Here is a 27,335-nt window from a genome sequence, read left to right on the forward strand (position 1 = left end):
GGCACAAAATAGAATGCACAATATTTGTTTAGATGAAAGAAAAAATTTCCACTGGCAAAAGCTAAAATAACTGACTGTGGAGACTTGATCCATCTTTATTAGTAGAATAGAGGCCCCTTTAAAGGACTGGGTATGACCAGGTTTCAGTCCTTCCAGACTCTGGATTCTGAGAGGAAGGATGGTTCCCTGGAGATTAGCATGGGTTCAGCGAGTACAAGGAATTGACATTGGATATGAAAGGGAAGAGCAAGGCCTTCATTCAGATGCAGGGACAGGAAAACAAACCACAGTATAGTATAGACCACATAATAGCTGCATAATAGACAGTGATCAGTATATGAAGATACATATTCTTAGAAGCCGGTTGAATATCAGTCTTGTTAACAAGTGACACTGTTGTACATTCTCCTGGTTCTCACTGGCACAAGACAGCTTCATAGACACATACATATTGCACAAAATTCTATGACAGGTTTCCACAGGAAAAGGTTTCCACCTGGTCTCTGCTGCTTCCCACAGAAGGGACATAAGTTCCCTGAGTCACTGTTCATTGTTACCCAGTGTGCTTCCTCCTGTGAAGGGCATGAGCCTATCTCTTTACTTCATTGGCAAACTCCACTGGCATCAAATGGCCTTGGTCATAGGCAAGAGTCATTTAATATGTCAGCAATTGCTGCAGCTGTGACCCCTTCCATTTGGCAACCAACCTTGAGCCTTTACAAAAGTCTTCAGGGACTCAAAATGAGATGTCTTCTTTTTGAAAATATACAAACCAGAATCAGCTTGCTCATCCTCAAAGGATGTTGACTGTGGTCGTTGTTCTTTCGAGAGGAGTTGTTAACTTTTCAGGGTAGCTTGCTGTTCCCCTGCCAGTACAACTTCTCTTCCACTTTTTTCTTTTTCCATCGGCAGAGAAGCAGCATCTTAAAGGTCTTCCTGAAGGTTCTGTTGCAGAGGGCATAGCAGATGGGGTTGACAGTGCTATTGACATAGCACAACCAATAGCCCAAGTGCCACAGGGTGACTGGGACACACTTGTCACAGAAGGTAGAAACCAGGACCATGATGTTATACGGGGTCCATGTGATGATGAAGGCCAGGAGAATGGCACTCAGTGTCTGGGCTGCTTTCCTTTCTTTGACTAGGACCATTCTCTTTCGTTTGGTCATTTGATGGCTGGGGTTGGGATTGAGGCCTTTCGTTGAAGGTTCCTTGGCCACTGGGAAGGAGCAGGGCATGATTTTCACCTTGTGACAGCCGTTGTTGGTCTCCTGGGTCCCGTCAGCTTTTACCACCAATCGGAACTTATAGGCCACACATTTCTGACTCTTGGGTCTATGAGCAGCTGCTGGAGACAGAAGGTAGTTTGGGGTGTCATAGTCACGTTTTTCAGTTTCAGCTTTCACAAAAGTTTCCTCAGTCTCTTCAGCACTGAATTCTTCCCCTGGGCTTTCCTTACCCTGACTCTTATAGACCACTTGGAGGACAGGGTCAGTGGCAGGCTTGTCCTCATCCTCTGAGGAAGGGTAGCTGCTACAGGTGGTGAGCTGCTCAGCTTTGGCCCAATTAGCGCTTGGGCCAGTGGCTTGGGATGGCTTCCCAGTGGTGGAGGTGCTCCTGCGGGAGGAAGACCAGGAGGCCTGGTTCCTTTCCCGCTGGGCCAGGGTGGGTCGAGGACAGCGCAAGCAGGATCTGAACAGAGCCCTATGAGCTGGCTTTCTCTTCTCAGCTTCGGTCACAGAGTCAGAACCCTGGAGGTCAGCCAGGTCCTTGGTTCGCTTCTCTGTTTCCCGGTAGATTCGACAGTAGAGGATGGTCATGACAGAAACAGGGATGTAGAAGGCAGCAATGGCAGTGCCAAAAGTGATGGTGGGCTCAGAGAGAAACTGGATCTGGCACTCATCCAGTGGAACTGTCCGCTTCCCAACCAAGTACTGCCAGCAGAGGATTGCTGGGGCCCAGAGGATGAAGGAGATCAGCCAGGCCAAGCCAATCATGATGCCAGCCCTTTTCGGAGTACGCTTGGCCCGATATGTCAAGGGTCTTGTGATGGAAAAGTAACGGTCAAAACTGATCACCAGAAGGTTCATGACAGAAGCGTTGCTGGCCACGTAGTCCAGTGCAAGCCAAAGGTCACAAGCCAGACTCCCGAGAGCCCAGCGTCCCATGAGGATGTAGGTGGTGTAGAGGTTCATGGAGAAGATCCCAATGATGAGATCTGCACAGGCTAAGCTGAGCAGGTAATAGTTGTTAACTGTCTTGAGCTGGCTGTTGACTTTGAAGGAGATCATGACCAAGACATTGCCCACAATGGTGATCAGGCTTACCACAGCAGTCACAGCTGCAATGGTGATGACTTCCCACAACCTGTGGCGTTCCAAAGGCTGGTGATTTACTGGGGTGCCATTGAAGGTGGTTGCATTGTGGTAAGAGTCCCCTTCCATCCTGGTGCAAAAATGTTATAGTAGAATAGTGTTAGGTTCTAGACTGTTTTCTATTTCAGCTCTTCTTGGCCAGCATCTGGAAGAGAGGGAAACACATTAGCTCCGCACACCAGTATGACTTTCTTGTCCATCCATTGTTTATAGTTTCTTTTTTTTTTTTTTTTTTCCTGAGACGGAGTCTCGCTCTGTCACCCAGGCTGGAGTGCAGTGGTGCGATCTCAGCTCTCTACAAGCTCCGCCTCCCGGGTTCACGCCATTCTCCTGCCTCAGCCTCCTGAGTAGCTGGGAGTGCAGGCGCCCACCACCACGCCCAGCTATTTTTTGGTATTTTTAGTAGAGACGGGGTTTCACCGTGTTAGCCAGGATGGTCGCGATCTCCTGACCTCGTGATCCACCGGCCTTGGCCTCTCAGAGTGCTGGGATTACAGGCGTGAGCCACCGCTCCTGGCCCATTGTTTATAGTTTCTAACGGAATATTAAACGTGGCTGCACACATATTCAGAGCAAGATGCTGAAATCTCTAAAGTTTGATCACCTATTTTTAATGGCATCCTTTTGCTTTTTGTTAACCTATGGCTGAGTGCCCTTCTTATTCATGAGGCTGCTGCCCTCTTGTGGCAATTTTAAAAAGGGCTGGGAAGACGAGGAGGGTGAAGGGAAAGGAAAAAAAATGGATTGTTGAGAAGCAGTAAAGAGGGGAAAGCAGGGATGTTAAATCACTTTAGATTGCAATGATCGTAAGGGCAGAAACCCTATTTTTTTAAGATCCTGGTGATAAATACCTAAATCGTCATGCACTGGGGAAAAAGTGGTATCTATTCTATAGTCCCAGTCTTGATTATTAAACATTACTGAGGTGCTGTTGTGAGCCAAGACCATATTATACCACCTCTCCTTGCCCTAATGCACAAACTCCAAGTGCATATCTGGTTTTCATCTAGGGGGGTTTTACATTTGCCCCAGCTGCTGAAGATAAGGACCTTATTTCTGTTCCTGAACTATTTGCAATATCATAGAATTATTTTAGGTTATCTTTTTTCTGGTTATAGAGTAATATATTCCTTATAAAAGTTCAAACAATGTCAAAATGTAAATCTTAGAAAGCAAAAATCTCCTCTAATTCCACCTTGCAGAGGTAATCAATGCTAACCGTTTAGTGTATATTTTGGCATTTTCCCATATGCATATACTAATAAATAAATATTTAAATACAATTTCCCATGCATATACTAATAAATATTTTAAATGGGTGCCTTTTACCATTTACAATTTGAATTTTGTTTTTTACTTAACAAATGAATTATCACGGACAGCCTTTGTATCAGTACATCTAGAGCTATCACTTTCATTGTAATGACTGTACATTATTCCACTTAATGGATGTACTATATTTAATTAACCCTCTGTTGACAAATTTTAACTTTTAAAACTAAAACGAAATTTTCCTTTTGTAGATTAAAAAATCTATGTACATGATAAAGATTTCAGTGTGTACCAAAGGGTAAATGGTAGAAATTAGGTCTCCCTCCCACCTCTGACCTCCAAGCTTGCAAGCTCCCCATTTTCAGAGGTAACCACTGCTACCATTTGTTTTTCCTTCTAGAGATATATGGGCATACAACATATACTTGATGATATGTAACAAACACCACCTTGACATGATAATGGGCAGTAAAGGGAAAAAAAAATCTTTTTTTTTTTTTTTTTTTTTTTTTGAGATTGAGTCTCGCTCTGTTGCCCAGGCTGGAGTGCCGTGGCGCTATCTCGGCTCACTGCAAGCTCTGCCTCCCAGGTTCACGCCATTCTCCTGCCTCAGCCTCCCCAGTAGCTGGGACTACAGGCGCCCGCCACCACGCCCGGCTAACAGAGTCTTGCCCTTGTCGCCCAGGCTGAAGTGTAGTGGCACCATCTTGGCTCACTGCAACCTCCGCCCCTCCGGTTCAAGCAATTCTTCTGCCTCAGCCTTTTGAGTAGCTAGGATTACAGCCACCATGCCCGGCTAATTTTTGTACTTTTTAGTAGAGATGAGGTTTTGCCATGTTGGCCAGACTGGTCTCAAACTCCTGACCTCAGGTGATCCGCCCGCCTCAGCCTCCCAAAGTTCTGGGATTACAGGTGTGAGCGACTGCACCCAGTGAAAATCTTTTTGATGACCCCTAAAATACCCCATGTGGGCAATTTTATTTAATGGGGTATTTCTGCTCTGCCTATGGCCAGTCTTGACACTTTTTTGATAACAGTAACTGACAGAAAGGTGGCAAATTTGTGAAGGGTACAGTTTTCTTGGCTTTGCTTTATATTTTCAGCTGTAATTTTGGGTGTTTTCATAACACCTCAAATTCAATATGGAATTGAGTTGATGATATTGTCTTGCACCGGAAACCAGATTCTCCCATCTTCCCAATCTTGCATGCTTCTTCACCTCCCAAACACATGCAGTCTAACTGACCCACGAAGACTCCACTTTTTGGTCCCTCTCCATTCCTGCTGCTACCAACTGTTACCTTATAGCTATAACACCTCGGTGTTATCAACATTCTTCAAGTTGTTGAAGCAAATTCTAAGGTTGCCAGGTCATTAGGTAGAGATTCCCCAGCATCTGAAAAGACCAGTTACTCTACACTCTACAAATCTCTAGGCAAATGCCATCACAGATTATCTTCCAATGATCAGATTTAAGCCACATAGTGCAAAAAAGGGCCTGTGGAAATCCATTTCTCCTTTATTCTTTCTTTTCTTCCTTCCTCTCCCGCCCCTCTTAAATATTTGAATGTTTATTATGGGACAGACTCTAATGCTGGCGATACCATGGAATAGGCCAATGTCTCTGCTCTTTAGACACTAGTTGGGAATGTAAATAAATTAGCAGATAGAAATAGCAGGGGTGCAGCATGCCATAGGGGCACCTGTGAAGGACCTCCAGCCTTGTTGAGCGGACATGGGAAGCACTTCCTGAGGAAGAGACCTAAGAGTCGAGACTTGAAGAATGAATCACCAATAGCTAGGCAAAAGGTGGGTGGAGGCTGGGGATGGTAGTGCCAGAATGTTTCAGACAGGGAAGGGAAGAGCTTGTTTGTAAGCCCAGAGGCAAAACAGGAGGAATGGAAAGAAACAAGGTAGCTGGAGCCAAAGAAAGCTGAGTAGTGAAAGGTGAAACTGGAGAGGCTGGCAGGAGAGGGAGGGGCAGGAGAGAACCTGAGAGAAAAGTCAGCTTTCTGGGAGAGCTGTGTCAGCTATTTCCAGACTCCCCGTCTACTCTGAAGGTAGTCCCAACATCCAGGTGTTGGGGAGCATTAGTCCGGAGTGAAGTAGTAAAATGATCTGACCGCTTGCTGAATTTTTTCTAATCAATTCTTCAAAATAGGAATACATGGTGTTTTGGAAGGATTTAATTTTTCCACTTAATTTTATTATCAGGTCGTAAGCAATTTACGGAAGGTTCTGGGAATTCGGATGTGCACATACTCCTTTGGACACACGTATAACCTGGGTACTTCTTTTTCATCTGTTTCCTCATTAGAAAAAATAAGGAGGCCGGGCGTGGTGGCTCACGCCTGTAATCCCAGCACTTTGGGAGGCCCAGGCGAGTGGATCGCCTGAGGTCAGGAATTCGAGACCAGCCTGGCCAACATGATGAAACCCTGTCTCTACTAAAAATGCAAAAGTTAGCTGGGCATGGTGGTGCGTGCCTGTAATCTTAGCTACTTGGGAAGTCGAGGCAGGAGAATTGCTTGAACTCGGGAGGTGGAGGTTTCAGTGAGCCAAGATCTCACCACTGCACTCCAGCCTGGGCGACAGAGTGAGACTCTGTTTCAAAAGAAAATTTAAGAAAAGAAGGAAATTGGACTATGGGAACTAACATACCTACATTTTATGACTTTGTATATTATATTGTGTCAAAAAACAAAATTAAAACAAATGTAAAGATCTCAGTTGGCTTTATTTGTGATTCTAGAATCAGGCAATTCTTCATTTTGGGAAATAAATGTTCTGATGAGCTGACCAGAAGAATTTGGCTTTATAGGCAGAGAAGGCCTGAAGAAAGCAGAAGCAAAGAACAAGGGTGTATTAGTTACTTCTAGACAGAACAACAGAAAATAACTGGTTAGTTAACATAAGGTTACTTCAGGCTGTGTGTGTGTGTGTGTGTGTGTGTGTGTGTGTGTGTGTGTGTGTGTCTGTGTGTGTGTTAGAATTAAAGCAGAGAGAACTTCCTTATCATGCTGATTGAAGATTTATAGTGGCCTGTTTGGGAAATTGGCTCTCTCTCTCCTGATTTCTCAGGTCAAATAACAACTTAGTTTAGGTTTGGTGACTTGGAACTTTAGTATGGGTGGCTCCATTTTGATTTTTATTCTGGTTTGTTGGAGTCTAGATCAAGAGCTTAGTCCAAAACAATGACCTCCTATAATTTTTTATTTATCAATAGTGTGATGGTTAATTTTATGTGTCCACTTGGCTAGGCTACGGTACCCAGTTGTTTTGTCAAACACCAGTCTAGATATTGCTGTGAAGGTATTTTCAGATATGGTTAATACTGAAATCAGCAGAGTTTAAGTAAAGATTACCCACCATAATGTGGGTAGGCCTCTTTCAATCATTTGAAGGCCTTAAGGGAAGACTGAGGTGCCAAATGAAAAGAGCAAGGAATTCTGTCACCAAACTGCCTTAGAACTCAAGACAGCAACATTGATTCCTGCTGGATTTTCCAGCTTGCCTACAGATTTCAGACTTGCTAGCCCCTACAATCATGTGACCCAGTCCTTTAAAATAAAAATAAATCTCTCTCTCTCTGATAAATGGAATAAGCTCTTTGCTAAAAGGGAAAAGAAAATAATTTACAGTGGTAACGTCACCTCACAATCATATCACAATTTGGCATTGGTCAGCTTCAGATTAAAAACCTAGTTCCATTACTTGCTGTATGACATTAATTAATTGATTGGAAACAAGGTCTTGCTCTATCACTCAGGCTGGAGAACAGTGTCACCATCATAGCTCACTGAAGCTGGAACCCATGGCCTCAAGCGATCCTCCTGCCTCAGCCTCCCATGTAGCTGGGACTACAGGTGTGGGCCACAACATATGGCTCCAACTTACTGTATGACTTTGGACACATTACTTAACCTGAGTCTCAGATTTTAAACTTTGAGGTGGGGATAAAGAGAGTCCTTACCTCGTAGGATTGTTTCAAGTATTAAATGAGATAACCCATGTTGTATTCAGCCAGTGCCTGACACAAGGGAATGTTCACTACAAAGTAGCAATCCAGCAACAAGAGCATCAGAATGACTATTCTGGCCAGGCACAGTGGCTCACGCCTGTAATCCCAGCACTTTGGGAAGCCAAGGTGGGTGGATCATGAGGTCAAGAGATCAAGATCATCCTGGCCAACATGGTGAAACCCCGTCTCTACTAAAAATACAACAACAACAACAACAACAAAAATTAGCTGGGCGTGGTGGCATGTGCCTATAGTCTCAGCTACTGGGGATGCTGAGGCAGGAGAATCGCTTGAACCCGGGAAGTGGAGGTTGCAGTGAGCCAAGATCATGCGACTGCACTCCAGCCTGGCGACACAGCAAGACTCCACCTAAAAAAAAAAAAAACAAAAAAAACTCTTCTCCTGGTAGGAATGAGCTTGAGGCATGGTTATTAAGGGACAGGGTAAAATAATAAGGCAATATTTTCATAACCACAAACTGGCTCTTTTAGATGCTTCAGGGTGCTGACACTGGATTGCAGGGGTGTGATCATAGTTCACTGCAACCTCAACCTCTTGGGCTCAAGGGATCCTCCCACCTTAGCCTCCTGAGTGGCTGGGACTACAGGCATGTGCCACAATCCCCAGCTAATTTTTTTCTGGTTTCATTTTGCTTTGAGATAGGGTCTCACTATGTTGCTCAGGCTGGCCTCAAACTCCTGGCCTCGAACTCCTGGCCTCAAGTGATCTGCCTGCCTCGACCTTCCAAAATGCTGGGATTACATCACACCTGGCCCTTCCTCTTTAGTTTTTTTTGGTTGGTGCTCTACCTCTAGGAACATAACAAACTGCTCCCAATCATTCAAGCAGAACAACCTTGAGGAGAGCCGAGGCTAACACAGTCTTCCTCAGAGTCTGCTCATAGACTAGGACTACCTCAAATGCTTGATTGAAAAGGTTTCATGATCTGATAAATTGAGAAAACACCATGTAGTATGTAGAGCTCTCAAAGATTCAGAAGACACATTAGCCTAGTGAAAGCTGGGAGGTTCTGCAGTAGAGAACATTACTTAATTTGGCCTAACAGAGAGGTGGCTTAGCTTATCTAACCTTTCTCAGAGGAATGTCTGTTAATATCCTGTGGAATCCATGAATCACATTTGGGAAATGCATTTGAGTAAAAAACAACCAATTAGGAGTATGGAGTAGGAGTTCTAATTTCGGCTAAAATCCTGTGATTTGAGACAAGCCATGTATTCTCTCTGGGCCCCGGTTTCTCCATATACGGAATTAAGAGACTGGAAGTAATGGTTTATCCTTTAAAATGCTTTCAGGCTCTTCTTATAGGCTCACAGTAGAAAACACTGGAAACTGTATTAATTTTAGCCCTCAACTTTCTTCTATTCTTAACTAGGGAAATGGCAGTTACTTAGTTGCTTTGGAAGTTAGTGTAGTGAAAACAGCCCTTAACATATTTTGAGTTCTTGGCTTTCTCATCTGTTAAACACGTATAACAATACCTGCTTAGACTGGGTGTGGTGGCTCACACATGTAATCCCAGCACTTTGGGAGGCTGAGGTGGGCAGATCACCTGAGGTCACCAGGATTTTATAATCAGTGTGTCTCAAAATTTAATATGCATAATCTTGTTAAATTGTAGAAGGGTGGGGCTTGCATTTCCACATTTTATTTGTTTATTTATTTTTATTTATTTATTTATTTTTTGTGACAGAGCCTCGCTCTGTCGCCCAAGCTGGAGTGCAGTGGTATGATCTCGGCTCACTGCAAGCTCTGCCTCCGGGGTTCACGCCATTCTCCTGCCTCAGCCTCCTGAGTAGCTGGGACTACAGGTGCCTGCCACCATGCCTGGCTAATTTTTTGTATTTTTAGTAGAGACGGGGTTTCACCAGGTTAGCCAGGATGGTCTTGATCTCCTGACCTCGTGATCCACCCACCTCGGCCTCCCAAAGTGCTGGGATTACAGGAATGAGCCACTGCGCCTGGCCTATATTTATTTTTTTGAGACAGTGTTTCATTCTGTTGCCCAGGCTAGAGTGCAGTGGCATGATCTTGGCTCACCGTAACCTCTTCCTCCCGGGTCCAGGAGATTCTCCTGCCTCAGCCTCCTGAGTAGCTGGGACTACAGGTGCACACCACCACACCCAGATAATTATAATTTTTTGTGTTTTTAGTAGAGATGGGGTTTAATCATGTTGGCCAGGCTGGTCTCAAACTCCTGGCCTCAAGCGATCCACCCACCTTGGCCTCCCAAATGCTGGGATTACAGGTGTGAGCTACCGGGCCTGGCCTCGTTTATTTACTTTTTTTTTTTTTGAGACGGAGTTTCACTCTTTTTGCCCAGGCTGGAGTGCAATGGTGTGATCTCGGCTCACCGCAATCACCGCCTCCCGGGTTCAAGTGATTCTCCTGCCTCAGCCTCCTGAGTAGCTGGCATTACAGGAATGTGGCACCATGCCTGGCTAATTTTGTATTTTTAGTAGAGACGGGGTTTCTCCATGTTGGTCAGGCTGGTCTCGAACTCCTGACTTCAGGTGATCCGCCTGCCTCGGCCTCCCAAAGTGCTGGGATTACAGGTGTGAGCCACCGAGCCCAGCTTGTTTACTTTTAAAGTGTTTTAAAATTGTTTTCAAGCAACCGTTTGTTCCTTTCTTTCCCAACATTTATCTTAAGTTCAGGGATACATATGAAGGAGGTGCAGGTTTGTTACACAGGTAAATGTGTGCCAGGGTGGTTTGCTGCACAGATCATCCCATTACCTAGGTATTAAGCCCAACATCTATTACCTATTCTTCTTGATGTTCTCCCTCCTCCCACCCCCACCCCCCCACCCACAGGCTCCAGTGTGTGTTGTTTCCCTGGATGTGCCCTTGTGTTCTCTCATCATTCAGCTCTTACTTATAAGTGAGAACATGCGGTGTTTAGTTTTCTGTTCCTGTGTTAGTTTGCTCAGGGTAGCAGCTTACAACTCCATCTATGTCCCTGCAAAGGACATAATGTCGTTCCTTTTTATGGCTGCATAGTATTCCATGGTGTGTATGTACCACATTTTTTATCCAGTCTATTGTTGATGGGTATTTAGGTCAATTCCATGTCTTTGCTATTGTGGATAATGCTGTAACGAACATACACGTGCATGTATCTTTATAATAGAATGATTTATATTCCCTTGGGTATATACCCAGTAATGAAATTACTAGGTCAAATGGTATGTCTGCCTCTAGGTCTTTGAGGAATTGCCACACAGTATTCCACAGTGGTTGAACTAATTTACACTCCCACCAGCATGTAAAAGTGTTCCTTTTTCTCCACAGCCTTGCCAGCATCTGTTGTTTTCTGGAGTTTTAATAATAGCCATTCTCACTGGTGTGAGATGGGATCTCATTTGTTTTTGATTTGCATTTCTCTATATGATCAGTGATGTTGAGTTTTTTTTCATACGTTTTTTGGCCGCATGTATGTCTTCTTTTGAGAAGTGTTTGTTCATGCAGGTTCTTTGCCCACTTTTTGATGGGGTTGTTTTTTTCTTGTAAATTTGTTTATGTTCCTTGTAGATTCTGGATATTAGCCCTTTGTCAGATGGACAGATTGCAAAAATTTTCTCCCATTCTGTAGGTTGCCTGTTCACTCTGATGATAGTTTCTTTGGCTGTGCAGAAGCTCTTTAGTTTAATTAGATCCTATTTGTCAATTTTTGCTTTTGTTGCAATTGCTTTTCATGTTTTCATCATGAAATCTTTGCCTTTGCCTATGTCCTGAATGGTATTGCTTAGATTTTCTTCTAGAGTTTTTATAGTTTCGGGTTTTACATTTAAATCTTTAATTCATCTTGAGTTAATTTTTGTATAAGGTATAAGGAAGGGGTCCAGTTTCAATTTTCTGCATATGGCTAGCCAGTTCTCTTAGCACCATTTATTAAATAGGGAATCCTTTCCCCACTGCTTGTTTTTGTTAGGTTTGTCAAAGATCAGATGTTTGCAGATGTGTGGTTTTATTTCTTAATTCTCTATTCTGTTCCATTGGCCTATGTGTCTATTTTTGTACCAGTACCATGCTGAAGTGGGTAGTGTGACACCTCCAGCTTTGTTTTTTTTCCTTCAGATTATCTTGGCTATATGGGCTCTTTTCAGTTCCATATGACTTTTTTTTTTTTTTTTTTTTTTGAGATGGAGTCTCACTCTGTCACCCAGGCTGGAGTGCAGTGACATGATCTTGGCTCACTGCAACCTCCGCCTCCTGGGTTCAAGCAATTCTCCTGCCTCAGCCTCCTGAGTAGCTGGGATTGTAGGCGCCGGCCACTGTGCCTGGCTAATTTTTGAATTTTTAGTACAGACGGGGTTTCGCCATGTTGGCCAGGCTGGACCTGAACTCTTGATCTCAAGTGATCTGCCCGCCTTGGCCTCCCAAAGTGTTGGGATTACAGGTTTGAGCCACTGTACCTGGTCTGGTTCCATATGAATTTTTAAGTAGTTTTTTTTCTAATTTTGTGAAGAATGTCAATGGTAGTTTAGTGAGATTAGCATTGAATCTATAAACTACTTTGGGCAGTATGACTGTTTTGATGATATTGATTCTTCCTATCCATGAGCATGGATGTTTTTCCATTTGTTTGTGTCCTCTCTGATTTCCTTGAGCATTGGTTTGCAGTTCTCCTTGAAGAAGCCCTTCACTTCCCTTGTTAGCTATATTCCTAGGTATTTTATTCTCTTTGTAGCAATTGTGAATGGGAATTCATTCATGATTTGGCTCTGTGCTTTCCTGTTGTTGATGTACAGGAATGCTAGCAATTTTTGCACATTGATTTTGCATCCTGAGACTGCTGAAGTTGCTTATCAGCTTAAGAAGCTTTTAAGCTGAAATGATGCGGCTTTCTGGACATAGAATTATATTATCTGCAAATACAGATAATTTGATGTCCTCTCTTCCTATTTGACTACCTTTCATTTCTTTCTCTTGCCTGATTGTCCTGGCCAGAACTTTGAATACTATGTTGAACAGGAGTGGTGAGAGAGGGTATCCTTGTCTTGTGCTGGTTTTCATGGGGAATGCTTCCAGCTTTTGTCCATTTGGTATGATATTGGCTGTGAGTCTGTCACAGATGGCTTTTATTATTTTGTGGTATGTTTTTTCAAAAGCTAGTTTATTCAGAGTTTTTAACATGAAGGGATTTATATTTTATCAAAGCCTTTTCTGCATCTGTGGAGATAATCATGTGGTTTTTGTCTTTAGTTCTGTTTATGTGATGAAGTGTATTTATTGATTTCCATATGTTGAACCAACCTTGCATCCCAGGGATGAAGCCAACTTGATTGTAGTGGATAAACTTTTTGATGTGCTGCGAGATTTCATTTGCCAGTATTTTATTGAAGATTTTTGCATCAATGTTCATCAAAGATGTCGCCCTGAAGTTTTCTTTTTTTGTTGTATCTCTGCCAGGCTTTGGTATCAGGATGATGCTGGCTTCATAGAATGAGTCAGGGAGGAGTCCCTCCTTTTCAATTTTTTCAGATAGTTTCAGTAGGAGCGGTACCAGCTCTTTGTACCTCTGGTAGAATTCTGCTGTAAATCTGTCTGGTCCTGGGGTTTTTTTTTTTTTTTTTCTTTTTTTGGTTGGTAGGCTATTTATTAGTGCATCAATTTCAGAACTCATTATTGGTCTATTAAGGGATTCAGTTTCTTCTTGGTTCAGTCTTGGGAGGGTGTATGTGTTCAGGATCTATCCATTTCTTCTAGATTTTCTAGTTTACCTACATAGAAGTGTTTATAGCATCTTCTGATGACTGTTTGGATTTCTGTGGGGTCAATGGTGATTTCTCCCTTATCATTTCTGATTGTGTTTATTTGATTCTTCTCTCTTCTTCTTTATTAGTCTAGTTAGTGGTTTATCTATTTTACCCATTTTCAAAAAACCAGCTCCAAGATTTGTTGATTTTTGAAAGTGTTTCTCTTGTCTCTATCTCCTTCAGTTCAACTCTGATCTTAGTTATTTCTTGTCATCCTCTAGCTTTGGAGTTTGTTTGCTCTTGATTCTCTAGTTCTTTTTGTTGTGATGTTAGGTTTTTAACTTGAGATCTTTCTAGCTTTTTGATATGAGCATTTTAGTGCTATAAATTTCCCTCTTAACACTGCTTTAGCTGCATCCCAGAAATTCTGGTACTTTGTCTCTTTGTTTCAGTTTCAAAGAACTTCTTGATTTCTGTCTTAATTTCATTATTTGCCCAGGAGTCATTCAGGAGTAGGTTGTTCAGTTTCCATGTAGTTGTGTGGTTGTGAGTGAATTTCTTAATCTTGAGTTCTAATTTGATTGCGCTGTGGTCTGAGAGACTATTATTATTTCAGGTGTTTTGTATTTGCTGAGGAGTGTTTTACTTCTGATTATGTAATCAGTTTTAGAGTAAGTTCTGTGGGTGATGAGAAGAATGTTTATTCTGTTGTTTTGGGGTGGAGAGTTCTGTAAATATCTATCAGGTCCACTTGATTCAGAACTGAGTTCAGGTCCTGAATATCATTGTTAATTTTCTCTCTCAGTGATCTGTCTAATACAGTTGGTGGGGTGTTAAAGTCTCCCATTATTATTGTTTGGGAGTCTAAGTCTCTTTGTGGGTCTCTAAGAACTTGTTTTATGAATCTGGGTGCTCCTGTATTGGGTGCATATATATTTAGGATAGTTAGCTCTTCTTGTTGAATTGAACGCTTTACCATTATGTAATGCCCTTCTTTCTCTTTTTTGATCTTGTTGGTTTAAAGTCTGTTTTGTCAGAAACTAGGATGGCAACCTCTACTTTTTTCTGTTTCCCATTTGTTTGGTAAATTTTTGTCCATCCCTTTATTTTGAGCCTATGTGTGTCTTCACACATGAGATGAGTCTCTTGAAGACAGCATACTGATGGGTCTTGGCACTTTATCCAGCTTGTCATTTTGTGTCTTTTAATTGGGGCATTTAGCCTATTTACATTTAAGGTTAGTATGGTTATGTGTGAATTTGATCCTGTCATCATTGCAGACATTTTTATGTGGTTGCTTCATAATGTCACTGGTCTGTGTACTTCAGTGTGTTTTTGTAGTGTCTGGTAACGGGTTTTCCTTTCCATATTTAGTGCTTAATATGGAAGCTTCAGGAGCTCTTGCAAGGCAGGCCCGATGGTGACAAATTCCCTCAGCATTTGCTTGTCTGCAAAGGATCTTATTTCTCCTTTACTTATAAAGCTTAGTTGGGCTGGATCTGAAATTCTGGTCTGGACATTCTTTTCTTAAAGAATGTTGAGGCCAGACACAGGGACTCACGCCTGTAATCCCAGCACTTTGGGAGGCCGAGGTGGGTGGATCACTTGAGGTCAGGAGTTCAAGACCAGCCTGACCAACGAGGTGAAACCCCATCTCTACTAAAAATACAAAAATTAGCTGGGTGTGATGGCAGGTGCCTGTAGTCCCAGCTACTTGGGAGGCTGAGATGAGAGAATTGCTTGAACCCAGGAGGCAGAGGTTGCAGTGAGCTGAGATCGTGCCACTGCACCCCAGCCTGGGTGATGGAGTGAGACTCTGTCTCAAAAAAAAAGAAAAAAAAAAAAGAATGTTGATTATTGGCCCCAATCTCTTCTGGCTTGTAGGATTTCCACTGAGAGGCCTGCTGTGAGTCTCATGGGCTTCCTTTTGTAGGTGACCTGGCCCTTCTCTCTGGCCCTTAACATTTTTTCTTTCATTTCAACCTTGGAGAATCTGATGATTGTGTGTCTTGGGGTTGATCTTCTTGTGGAGTATCTTACTGGGGTTCTCTGCATATTTTCAATTTGAACGTTGGCCTGTCTTGCTAGGTTGGGGAAATTCTCCTGAATGACATCCTGAAGTATGTTTTCCAACTCTGTTCCATTCTCCCTGTCTCTTTCAGGTACCCCAATCAGTCATAGGTTTTGCTTTACATAATCCCATGATCCTTTTCATTCTTTTTTTCTCCATTCTTGTATGCCTGTCTTATTTCTGAAAAATAGTCTTCAAACTCTGTGATTCTTTTCTCCACTGGTCTATTCTGCTATTGATACTCGTGATTGCATTGTAAAGTTCTCATAGTGTGTTTTTCAGCTCCATCAGGTCTGTTATGTTCCTCTCTAAACTGGCTACTCTGGCTGTCAGCTCCTGCATTGTTTTATCATGATTCATAGCTTCCTTGCATTGGGTTACAACATGGTCCTTTAGCTCAGTGAAGTTTATTACCCACTTTCAGAAGCCTAGTTCTGTCAATTCAGCCATCTGAGCCTCAGCCCAGTTCTGTGCCCTTGCTGGAGAGGTGTGCAGTCATTTGGAGGCAGAGAAGCACTCTGTCTTTTTGAGTTTTCAGCATTTTTGTGTTGAATCTGTCTCATCTTTGTGGGCTTATCTACCTTTGATCTTTGAGGTTGGTGACTTTGAAATAGGTTTTTGTAGGGTCTTTTTTGTTGATGTTGTCGTTGTTTTCTGTTTGTTTTTCTTTTAACAGTCAGACAACTCTTCCATAGGGCTGCTGCAGTTTGCTGTGGGTCCACTCCAGACTCTAGTCACCTTGGTTTTTCTCATACCTGGTGGTATGCTGCAAAACATACCACCAAGTATGCAAAACATACCACCAGGTATGCAAAACAGCAAAGGTGGCAGCCTACTCCTTCCTTTGGAGGCTCCATCCCAGGAGGATACTGACCTGTTGCTGGCCCAGACACACCTAGGCCACAGACTCCTGTTGGGAGGTGTCAGTCAGGAGGAATGGGATCAGGGACCTGCTTAAAGAAGCAGTCTGGCTGCTTTTTGGTAGAGCAGGTGTGCTGCATTGTGGGGGGACTGTTCCTTGTCCAGACTGTTTGGACTCTCCAAAGCCAGCAGGCTGGAATGGCTGAGTCAACCAAACTGTAGAGATGGTGGCTGCCCCTCCTCCTGGGAGCTCCATCCCAGGGAGAAATCAGAGCTCTGTCTGTATAACCCTGGCTAGAGTGGCTGAAACCCCTGAAGGGAGGTCCTGCCCAGTGAGGAGGAATGGATCCAGGTCCCACTTAAAGAAGCAGCCTGGCCATGATCTGGCAAAGCTGCTGTGCTGCGTTGTGGGGGACCCTTCCTTGTCGGGACCATTTGGACTCTCCAAAGCCAGCAGGCTGGAACAGCTGAGTCAACCAAACCACAGAGATGGCAGCTGCCCCTCCCTCTGGGAGCTCCATCCCAGGGAAAGATCAGAGCTCTATCCATATAACCCTAGCTGGAGTGGTTGAAGCTCCCACAGGGAGATCCCACCCAGTGAGGAGGAATGGATCCGGGTCCTGCTTAAAGAAGCAGTCTGGCCAGATGTGGTGGCTTACGCCTGTAATTCCAGCACTTTGGAAAGCCGAGGCAAGTGGATTGCTTGAGTTCAGGAGTTTCAGACCAGCCTGGGCAACAGGGTGAAACCCCGTCTCTACCAAAACACACACACACAAACACACACACACACGAGCTGGGTGTGGTAATGTGTGCCTGTAGTCCCAGCTACTCTACTCACTTGGTCCTATTGTTTGACCCCATGCCTTCTCCCATGCACCCTTTGATTTCTTATTTCTGGGATCTGGTGTGGAGAGCCCCTCATCCTGGGAAACAGGGTGCGGGAGGCTGAGGTGGGAGGATTACTTGAGCTTGGGAGGCGGAGGTTGCAGTGAGCCAAGATTGCGCCATTGCACTCCAGCCTGGGTGACAAAGTGAGACTCTATCTCAACAAAACAAAACAAAGACAAAACAAGCAGTCTGGCCACCATCTGACAAAGCAGCTGTGCTGCGTTGGGAGGGACCTTTCCTTGTCTGGACTGTTTGGACTCTCCAAAGCCGCAAGCTAGAATGGCTGAGTCAACTGAACCACAGCGATAACAGTCATCTTCCCGCTGGGAGCTCAATTCTATCTCAGGCGGACTCCAGCTTTTATTGTTGGCTGGCTGGAATTCCAAGTCAGTGGGTCTTATCTTGTGAGGTGCCGGGGAAGTGGGGCCTGCAGAAAGATGCTGCTTGGCTCCCTGGTTTCAGCCCTCTTCCTAGGGGTATGTGCAGATGGACCTCCCGCCTTGCCAGGGATCCCAGGGTTGGAGTATGTAAAACCGCTAGGTCTCTGCCGGGCGCGGTGGCTCACGCCTGTAATCCCAGCACTTTGGGAGGCTGACACGGGCGGATCATGAGGTCAGGAGATCCAGACCATCCTGGCTAACACGGTGAAACCCCGTCTCTACTAAAAATACAAAAAATGAGCCAGGCATGGTGGCGGGCGGGCGCCTGTAGTCTCAGCTATTCCGGACGCTGAGGCAGGAGAATGGCGTGAACCCAGGAGGCGGAGCTTGCAGTGAGCCGAGATCGTGCCACTACACTCCAGCCTGGGCGACAGAACGAGACTCTGTCTCAAAACAAAAACAAAAACAAAAAACAAACAAACAAAAAATCCCTGCTAGGTCTCTGTGTGTGCCTGAGCGGCTGCTCTGCTGAGACTCTGCACAGCTCTGTGTGTTGGACCTCAGGCTCTGCTGGCATGGGCTCACAAGGAGAACTCCTGTTCCATGGGTTGCAAAGACCTGTGGGAGAAATGTGGTTTTCCCGGTGGGGTGGCACAATCACTCACCGCTTCCCTTGGCTGGAGGTGGGGGATCCTTTGGCTCTGTGCTGCTCCCAGGTGGGTCGTCACCCCACCCTGCTTTTCTTTGTTTTCTGTGGGTCAAATTGTTTGCCCAATTAGTCCCAAAGCGAGAACCTGGATATTTCAGTTGAAGGTGCTGTATTCAGTCACACCTTTCATTCCTTTGCATGAGTGCTGCGGGCTGCTTCTGCTTCTAATCCGCCATCTTGGCCATATTTCACAATTGCACATTTCTGAAAAGCTCCTGAGTATTCTTGATGCTACTGATCCGTGTACCATATTTTAAGTTGCAAGGTTGAGAATGATTTCCTAAGTTCCTAGAAAAGGGGAATGATCTCTCACAAAGGGGCTGTTAAATGGGAATTTTCCAACTGCAATGTGCAGTAACATTTGAATCCCCTTCTGCCTTCCAAAATCACTTGAGTTAAAAAAATTTTTTTCTCCTGTTTGAAATTAATACAATTAGCCTTTAGAGATTTTCTGCCTTCTCTTTTTCCCGTTTTTTGTTTTCCTGCCTCACATTTTGGGAGAATGACTTTTCCTGATTCCTAGGCTGCTGGACAGATCTTTCTGCAAAAAGATTTGGGACATAAGGTAGGTTCCACGGCTGATGGATTGATTTCTTTTTTGGATGATAGTTGAGTATGAAAACTGAGTTTCCAGCCTGAATGTTTTCCATAATAAACTTCTTCAATCATTGATTGTGTTTTTGAAAGGGTAACTTATTTTTGAGGAAAGTTGCAGAGGCAAATGAAATATAAGTGGTTATTTGGGAGTGTGGATCCTTTTGAGCTCTTCCCCGATTACTCAAACTTTTTTTTTTTTTTTTTTTTTGAGACGGAGTCTCACTCTGTCGCCCAGGCTGGAGTGCAGTGGCACAATCTTGGCTCACTGCAAGCTCCGCCTCCCGGGTTCACATCATTCTCCTGCCTCAGCCTTTCCGAGTAGCTGGGACTACAGGCGCCCGCCACCACCCCAGGCTAATTTTTTTTTGTATTTTTAGTAGAGACAGGGTTTCACCGTGGTCTCGATCTCCTGACCTCATGATCCGCCCGCCTCAGCCTCCCAAAGTGCTGGGATTACAAGCGTGAGCCACCGCGCCTGACCTGATTACTCAAACTTTAAAAGTTCCCATTTTTCATCCCACCATAAAGAGTATGTTTATTTTTAGGATGCCAGCATTAAGAGAGAGCAGTAATCATTCCAGATTTATTTTCTACCACTCCATAAGACAAAGACTCCCACAGTAATAAAAGCCTCTGTGTTTCCAACCTTGGCCGATTGTTTCTTGTTCTTTGCTGTCAATACATTACAAATGAAGCAAAGCAACATAAAAATCAAAGAAGGTAACCCTGTGTACCAAATGAATTCCTTTGCTTGTCGAGTGGCCTTGCCAACTTTTGAGGCTTTTCCTAAGGTGAGGTTAGGCCTTCGTTTTCTGAAAGACTTTTTTTTTTTTTTCTTTTTTTTTATGAGAAGCTTTATGCCTGAACCTGTCCTTGCTACTCTTCATTGTTTCTATAGCAACTACAGTGGAAAACTTTAATGGCATCTACAATCCAGTGATATTGGGACATCATGATAACCAGCTCATAATGTTATGTAGAATATAGATGAGTGACTCTTTCCCTCCTTCCTTTTCAAGGACAAATCAAGACAAAGTAGGCTTAAAGCACATGGGGTAACACTGTGTTAGATATGAGGAAGGATTTGCAGTGAAAGAATGTGTGAATGAATAAGGGGGGTTCTGGACTTGCATTTTTTTGGTGAATATTTTAAAGTAAGATATATCTAACTCCTTTTGATTGGTAGAATCAAATTGCTGATTGAAGATAAGGTGGTGATTAAGAAATGACTTCTTAATATCTCTGAAGCAATAATATCCAGAGCAGGATTTCAATGTGACATGTTCTTTAGAACATACTTTGTGTTCACTAGTGTGCCAGCTGCTGTGGGGCATATAAAAGAGATATACGATAGTCCTTGAACTGAAAGAGTTCATCTTTATAGCTCTAAGAAAAAGAGAATGTAAGAATGTTTCAAGGAGGAAGGAGTACTCAACTGTATCAAATGAGACTGATAAACCAAGTAAGATTAGGGCTTTTGTGCCTCCAGATTCTCACATAACTTTGTTTATGACAGTACTTCCCAGGGCGGTGACCTGACCATTGGATTTAGTTACATGGAGATCACAGTGAAACTTGTAAAGTTGTTTTGGTGAAGTGGTGGGCACAAAAGGCTTGAGGAGTGGATGAAATAGGGAGTGGGAAAAGGAGAATTGGAGACAGTGCTATAGATGACTCTTCTGAGGAACTTTGCTATAAAAAGGAGTAGAGAAATGATGCAGAAAATGGATTAGGGTGTAAGGCCAAGAAGTTTTTTTTTTTTTTTTAAAGGGCGAAAATACAGCATGCTTGTATGCTAATGTGAATGATTCATTAGAAGGTAACAACTGATGTGCAGGGGAGAGTGGGAGCATTTGCCGGAAAGATGTCCCCAAGTAGGTGATCACAGATAAGATCTAGTGCAGTAATAGAGGCCTTGGCCTTGGACTGGGGCAGAGAACCCTCTATACTAACAGGAAGGAAAGCAGAGAATATAGGTACAGATACAAATAGGCTGGGAGTTGTGGTAATGGCAACACTGGAAATTCTTTTCTGGTTGCTTCCATTCTTCATGAAATAGAAAGCAAAGTCAGCAGCTGAGAGTGAGTGTGGAAGGAGAGAGGAGAAGATATTGTCATGTATTCTGTATTTTGGGAGTTGGCTCCATTCATTTTCAGGAGTTCTCTAATCATGACTCCAGCCCTTCAAGTCAAAGTACCCTTATGACCTGGTAAGCTCTTCACTTTCGCTTTTCTCCACCAGAGTACAGGCTGTGGATTCTGGGCTGAAAGAATAGCTCATGCCAGAGTCCCTCACCCTGTAGCTGGTGAGCACCCTCAGTAGCAGACGGAGCTGTTCAAAACAACATAGTAAACGAAGACATCTTTCTGAGAAACTTACGTGTTTTCCAGTTTGCACTGTTTATACATTAAGCGTGAGAAACTGGCTAAACTGTCGAAAATCTACTTGCCTATGAGGAGAAGAATCAGGAAGATGTACTTTTCCCACAAACTTTGTATTTGCAAGAGGACAGTGCATTTTTTTCTAAGTCCTATCATAACATCTACTTTTCGTCAAACAGTGAGAGCCTACGAGATCCATAGTCTTTTTTTTTTTTTTTGAGACGGAGTCTCGCGCTATCGCCCAGGCTGTAGTGCAGTGGCACGATCTCGCCTCACTGCAAGCTCTACCTCCCGGGTTCACACCATTCTCCTGCCTCAGCCTCCCGAGTAGCTGGAACTACAGGCACCCACCACCAAACACGGCTAATTTTTTTTTTTTTTTGTATTTTTAGTACAGACGGGGTTTCACCGTGTTAGCCAGGATGGTCTCCATCTCCTGACCTTGTGATCCACCTGCCTCGGCCTCCCAAAGTGCTGGGATTACAGGCGTGAGCTACTGCACCCGGCCGATCCATAGTCTTAGACTAGGAATTACTGGGTTTCTTGTGATGTTTGAAGGCTTCAGATGCTACCTTCACAGAGTAGTTGAGGATGCATCAGAATCAACTGGCAGGTTTATTAAAACACAGACTACTGGGCCTCATCCCCAGACTTTTAATTCTGAATTTGCATTTCTAACAAGTTCCCAGGTGATGCTATGTTTCTGGTCCACATTTTGAGAACCACCTTAAGGAACTGGCTACCATTTTATTTAAAAAATAACTTAGGTTGCCGGACACGGTGGCTCACGCCTGTAATCCCAGCACTTTGGGAGGCTGAGGCAAGCAGATCACCTGAGGTCAGGAGTTTGAGACCAGCCTGACCAACATGGAGAAACCCCATCTCTACTAAAAATACAAAAAAATTAGCCAGGTGTGGTGGTGCATGCCTGTAATCCCAGCTACTCAGGAAGCTGAGGCAGGAGAATCACTTGAAAGTTGTGGTGAGCCGAGATTGCGTCATTGTACTCCAGCCTGGGCAACAAGTGCGAAACTCCGTCTAAAAAAAAAAAAACAAAACAAAAAAACCTTAGGTCATATATGTACTAAAAATATGCAAAAAGTACAGTTTTGTTTCTAAGGAGCTACCTATATAATTGAGCACTTTGGTTTTGATACTCATGAATTCTCATGAGTTCTACCTAAGGGAAAACTGAATTTTTTATTCATGCAATGGCATATGTTTAAAATCAGGACTATCAAGTAAAAGCAATACCAGAAAATATTCCTTCCCTTTGTTATTTATGCAATCCAAAGGTCTCTGGCTGCTCAAAATGCAGGAGGTACTTGTGTGGTATTTTTAAACCTTAATAACACATTTTTTGGACCAGAATCACATGAGGACAGCATATACCATATCCTTGTTGAAAGAACTTCGGCTAGTTGTGTCCGCTAATTAGGAAGTGCTAGAAGGCAGACCTCAGAATTTTCCATATCCTAAACACTCTTGGTTGAATTGAGAAAAACAAAGTAAGCCTTGAATGAATAGATGGAGAGTAACATAGCCCCCTGACTTCTGAGGGCATCTGCAGAACAGACTTACAGGCATGGATTCTGGAACTAGACTATACTGGTATAAATCCCAGTTCTGTTACTTATTAGCTTGAGCAAATTATTTAACTTTTTTGCAACTCAGTTTTCTTATCTGTAAAATAGGAATAATAATAGTGTTTATTTCATAGGGATATTTTGAAGATTTAATGAGTTAGTATGTGGAAAGTGCTTAGAATAGTATCAGGTGCAAAATAAATGTTAAAAAAACTTAGCATCATCCACAAACCAATGCATCTCTAAAATGGCGTATCTTTCAAAGTGTTACTGAGTCTTACACTGACTAGTTGAAAGTATCAAGCATAGTGAATGTGCTCTAATAACACTGGCTTAATCTAAAAGCCACTGATCTTTTCAACCTCATAATTTTGGAGGCTTCTCGAGGGATAGTTATATAGTTCCTTAAAGCCCTATTTCCCACTGGTCTCGTCTCTCACTACATTGGAGATGTACATATTAATCTCATACCAGACATTTGCCCAAATCAGGGTTTCTCAATGTTGGCAAATTTAGGGCTGGATAAATTTTTGGATAAATCACATCGGTAGCTCCTTAGATACTAAAATATACCTTCTGCACCAATCTGTCTGTGCTAGTGGTTCTCATCCAGGGTGATTGCCTCTCAGGGAACATTTGGCAATGTCTGGAGATGTTTTTGGTTGTCTTAATGAGGGGGAGAGGGGTTGATTCTGGCATCTAGTGGGTAGAGGCCAGGGATGCTGTTAAATATTGTACAATGCACAGGATAAGCTACCACCACAAAATTTTATCCAGCCCTAAATTTGCCAACATTGAGAAACTCCGATTTGTGCAAATGTCTAGTATGAGATTAATGTGTGGATCTTCAACTTGGTGAGAGGCCAGACCAGTGATATGCTAGTAGATATTTAACCATATTCTTCCATGCCCCTTCCCCACTGCTATGGTCTAAATGTTCATCTCCCTCAAAATTCATATGTTGAAATCTTTTTTTTTTTTTTTTTTTTGAGACAGTCTCCTTCTGTTGCCCATGTACGATCACAGCTCGCTACAGCCTCAACCTCCTGGGCTCAAATGATTCTCTATCTCAGCCTCCCAAGTAGTGGGACTATAGGCATATACCACCATGCCCAGCTAATTTTTGTAGAAATGGGGTTTCACCATGTTGCCCAGGCTGGTCTTGAACTCATGTCTCAGGCAATCCACCCGCCACAGCCTCCCAAAATGCTGGGATTACAGGCATGAGCCACACAACTGGCCTGTAACTGTGTAATCTTGGAAGTTACTTAACATCTGTTTTAGATCCCTGATCTGTAAAATGGAGACAACACTAGCTTACCTCGTAGGCCAGCTATTAGTCTCAAATGAAGTGATATGAGAAGTATGTAGAATAGTGTTTGGTGCATATAAGTGCTCTACAAGTGTTACTATTTATAAGACTGTTTCTCTGGAGTTGACAATCCTTCAATAGTTCCCCCTGTCTGGAAGGCTCCCCTACTCCCACTTACCAACCAAGCAAACTCCTACTCAACCATTACGCTTTAGCTCAGGGGTCTATTTCTCATGAAGCCTTGGATAACCCGTTTAAACATAATTAAACTTTTCTTCTTTGGGCCTTGACCTTGAATCTCTCACTGCACTCAGCAACACTGTACTGTAATCATCTATTCACAGGACTAGATTATCTTCCTTGTGGGCAGTGAGCTACTTGAGGGCGGGGGCAAGGTTTTTTTTGTTTGTTTGTTTTTGTTTTAAATTTCAGGACATAGCACTGTGCCTGATGCAGAGTAGGCAATTAGAAGCAATGAAAAGTATTAACTATGTATGGATATAGGAAAAGAACCAGAAAGTACTGAGAGGGAAGAAAACAACTGGTTCTGCTAGGCTGACATTTTAGCCCTTGCTTTCATTATTTTCATGTGGTTTCAGTCCCAAGTTAAAAACTACTTCCGTGCATCTGTGTAACCAACTGTTCCCCTTCCTGTTTTCTCCTTGGTTGAAAGAAGGGACTGGAGTGAGACCGCCTTGGAATGCCAGTTCCACCACTACCTGGTTGTTCACTTTAGGCAAGTTTTTTTAACCTTTCCAAGGCTGTTACCTCACTGCAGAATAAGGATAACAGTCATCCCTACCTCACAGAGCTGTTATGAGAATGAAATACTCATGTGCTCAATAAATGTCAGCTGTAGTAGTCATTTCTACAGAAATTCTGCTGAGGACTTTGACGCCCTTTCTAGCCGTCTCCCAGTTTCGCACTGTTCTCTCTCCCACGTGCTGCAGTCCACCTCTCACCAGACACAAACTTTGTCTTTACGTCCACACCTCCTGAACCCTGACTTCGGTATAGTTTTAAAATGATACACATTCGTTGCTGAAAATTAGATTAAACGGAGGAAAAAAAATTAACTCACTGGAAATCTCAGCAGTTAACCACTAACATTTTAGTATGTATTTGTTTAGACCTTTTCTTATGCGAATACACACGTTTAAACTTTTTTTTTCCCGAAAGTTCACATCATACAAATTTTATTTTATGACTCGTCCTTGCACTTAGCACGGTCCCTCCCCCAACGCTATCTCTGATGCCTTGAGAACCCCCCCGCCCCGCTGCAGACCCCCACCACTTCCAGCTCCCAGCGGTCGGGCCTTCCCGCAGTCCCGGTTCCGGCCCCACCTGCGGGACGCCGGCCGCCCCGCCCCGCCGCGGCCGGCCTCGATCCCTGGCCCCGCACCCCGCTGCTACCGGGCGCCGTTCGCTCGCGGCTCCTCAGTGCGGCCCGCTTCCGGTGGGGCCAGGGCGTCTCCGACGCGGCTCGACTCCCGCGCGCTCAGCACCGCCGGCGGCGGCCAGATGCAGGCGGAGCGAGGAGCTCGGGGAGGCCGTGGGCGGCGGCCGGGCCGCGGCCGGCCTGGCGGAGATCGCCACAGCGAGCGGCCCGGAGCCGCAGCGGCGGTAGCCAGAGGCGGCGGTGGGGACGGAGGCGGACGCCGGGGCCGTGGCCGGGGCTTCCGCGGCGCTCGCGGAGGCCGAGGAGGAGGAGGCGGCGCCCCGCGAGGCAGCCGCCGGGAGCCGGGAGGCCGGGGCACAGGGGCCAGCGCGCCGGTAAGAGGCGACGGCTGGTGGGGCTGGGACCGCATGTAACTGGGGCAAGTGGGGCCGAGGCCGCCAGTCAAGAGCCGCAAGAGAGCGTGCCAGGCGCGCGCCAGAGGGGCGGCGGCGCCTGCGCGGGACGGGCGGATGGTGGCGGGGGCGCGCCTGGGTATGCGCTTGGCTCCCCTCGTGGCCTCCTGGCCGGGCTGGCGCGAGGCAGTGGGGTAGGAGGGCTTCCCAGCCTGCCCCAGAGTGCAGGGTAGGAACCCAGAGGCCAAGGCCGTGTGTCGGGGGTGCAAGTCTCGGCGGCCTGTGGGCCGGCTGGGCTGTCTGTACGATTACCACTGTGGGACGGAGGCGCGGCCAGGACGTGGTCCCTCGGCAGCCTTTACGGGCACGCTCCTGTTATTAGGAGGGAAGGGATTTTTTGGTCTGTTTTGTTAACTGTCTGTGCAATGCTTAGTACACAGTAGGCGCATAATAAAAAGTTTGTTGAGTGAAAGAATGACCCCTACGACTGGACTCCAGTATTTGGGGGCGGGACCAGATGCATAGTTCTTTGTAATAGCGTAGTTCTCTTTTATTATGCCTATATGTGTAGAAATCAGGGAGCACTGGCCTTTGTCGTTTTGAATTTTCAATTTATAAATGAGCAGTCAAGTTCTGAGTTTTAATAGCAATATCATCAGTCTTATTGACACGTTCACAGAAGGAAAGTTTTCGGAGATTGGAGCAGGGGATGATATATATAGGGGCAAACCTAATCATATCTCAGCTAAAGGAGTTAGAGGACTGTCTTTTTATGAGCTGTTCTGTTACTTTAACATCTGTAGGACAAGACCATCTTTATATTCTGCATTCTTATGCACACAGATTTAAAAAATTCTTTTTTGAATGAGGCAAAATTTGCTCTTACTGAAGTATTTACAATATCTTGAGGGCATAGCAGATAAGATATCCCTAAAGAGAGTAGTTGTATATAGCAATACAGAGCTGGAAAAAAAGTATAAAACTTAAATTTAAATGTAACAAACTTAAATCTTGTTAGGATTAAGGTAGGTAATAGGCAAAACTTGAATGAGATATAAAAACATTTTTAGGGTCAGTTTACCTGGTGTAAACTGACAGAAACTAAGGTAAATGGCAGAAACTAAGACCAACCTAGTGCCCACTATATATCACATTTTGGTCTTATAACTGTATTTATATATGTAATATATATGTAATGTAGAATTATGTAATATGGTATGTAATTATATATATTAACTACAATGTTATATATTATTTATATATACATGTATATAGAGTAATCTTTATTTTTACAGGTTAACTGACTTGCCTAAGCTTTCACAGCTAGTGGCAGAGCTGGGATTTATATCAAGCTGCCCTTGAGTCAACCGTA

At 44.1% G+C, this 27,335-nt stretch overlaps 2 protein-coding genes across 2 annotated transcripts in view; one reads left to right on the plus strand and one right to left on the minus strand.

Annotated features, from left to right (window-relative positions):
* Positions 1–25,658, minus strand: CHRM5 (cholinergic receptor muscarinic 5). Its single transcript, XM_058427348.1, has 2 exons — positions 25,586–25,658; positions 1–2,520 (listed from the first exon to the last, which is right to left on the minus strand). The coding sequence occupies exon 2, from the start codon at positions 2,442–2,444 to the stop codon at positions 846–848; it is 1,599 nt and encodes a 532-aa protein (XP_058283331.1). The 5' UTR covers positions 2,445–2,520; positions 25,586–25,658; the 3' UTR covers positions 1–845.
* Positions 25,592–27,335, plus strand: part of AVEN (apoptosis and caspase activation inhibitor) — a 186,359-nt gene continuing 184,615 nt past the window's right edge. Inside the window, exon 1 of the mRNA XM_032176240.2 lies at positions 25,592–25,945. Coding sequence (XP_032032131.1) covers positions 25,694–25,945 — 252 coding nt within the window. The 5' untranslated portion in view covers positions 25,592–25,693. The remainder of the gene's footprint in view (positions 25,946–27,335) is intronic.

The sequence above is a fragment of the Hylobates moloch genome, unplaced genomic scaffold (genome assembly GCF_009828535.3).
Source record: "Hylobates moloch isolate HMO894 unplaced genomic scaffold, HMol_V3 SCAFFOLD_14, whole genome shotgun sequence".
NCBI classification, from domain to species: Eukaryota; Metazoa; Chordata; class Mammalia; order Primates; family Hylobatidae; genus Hylobates; species Hylobates moloch.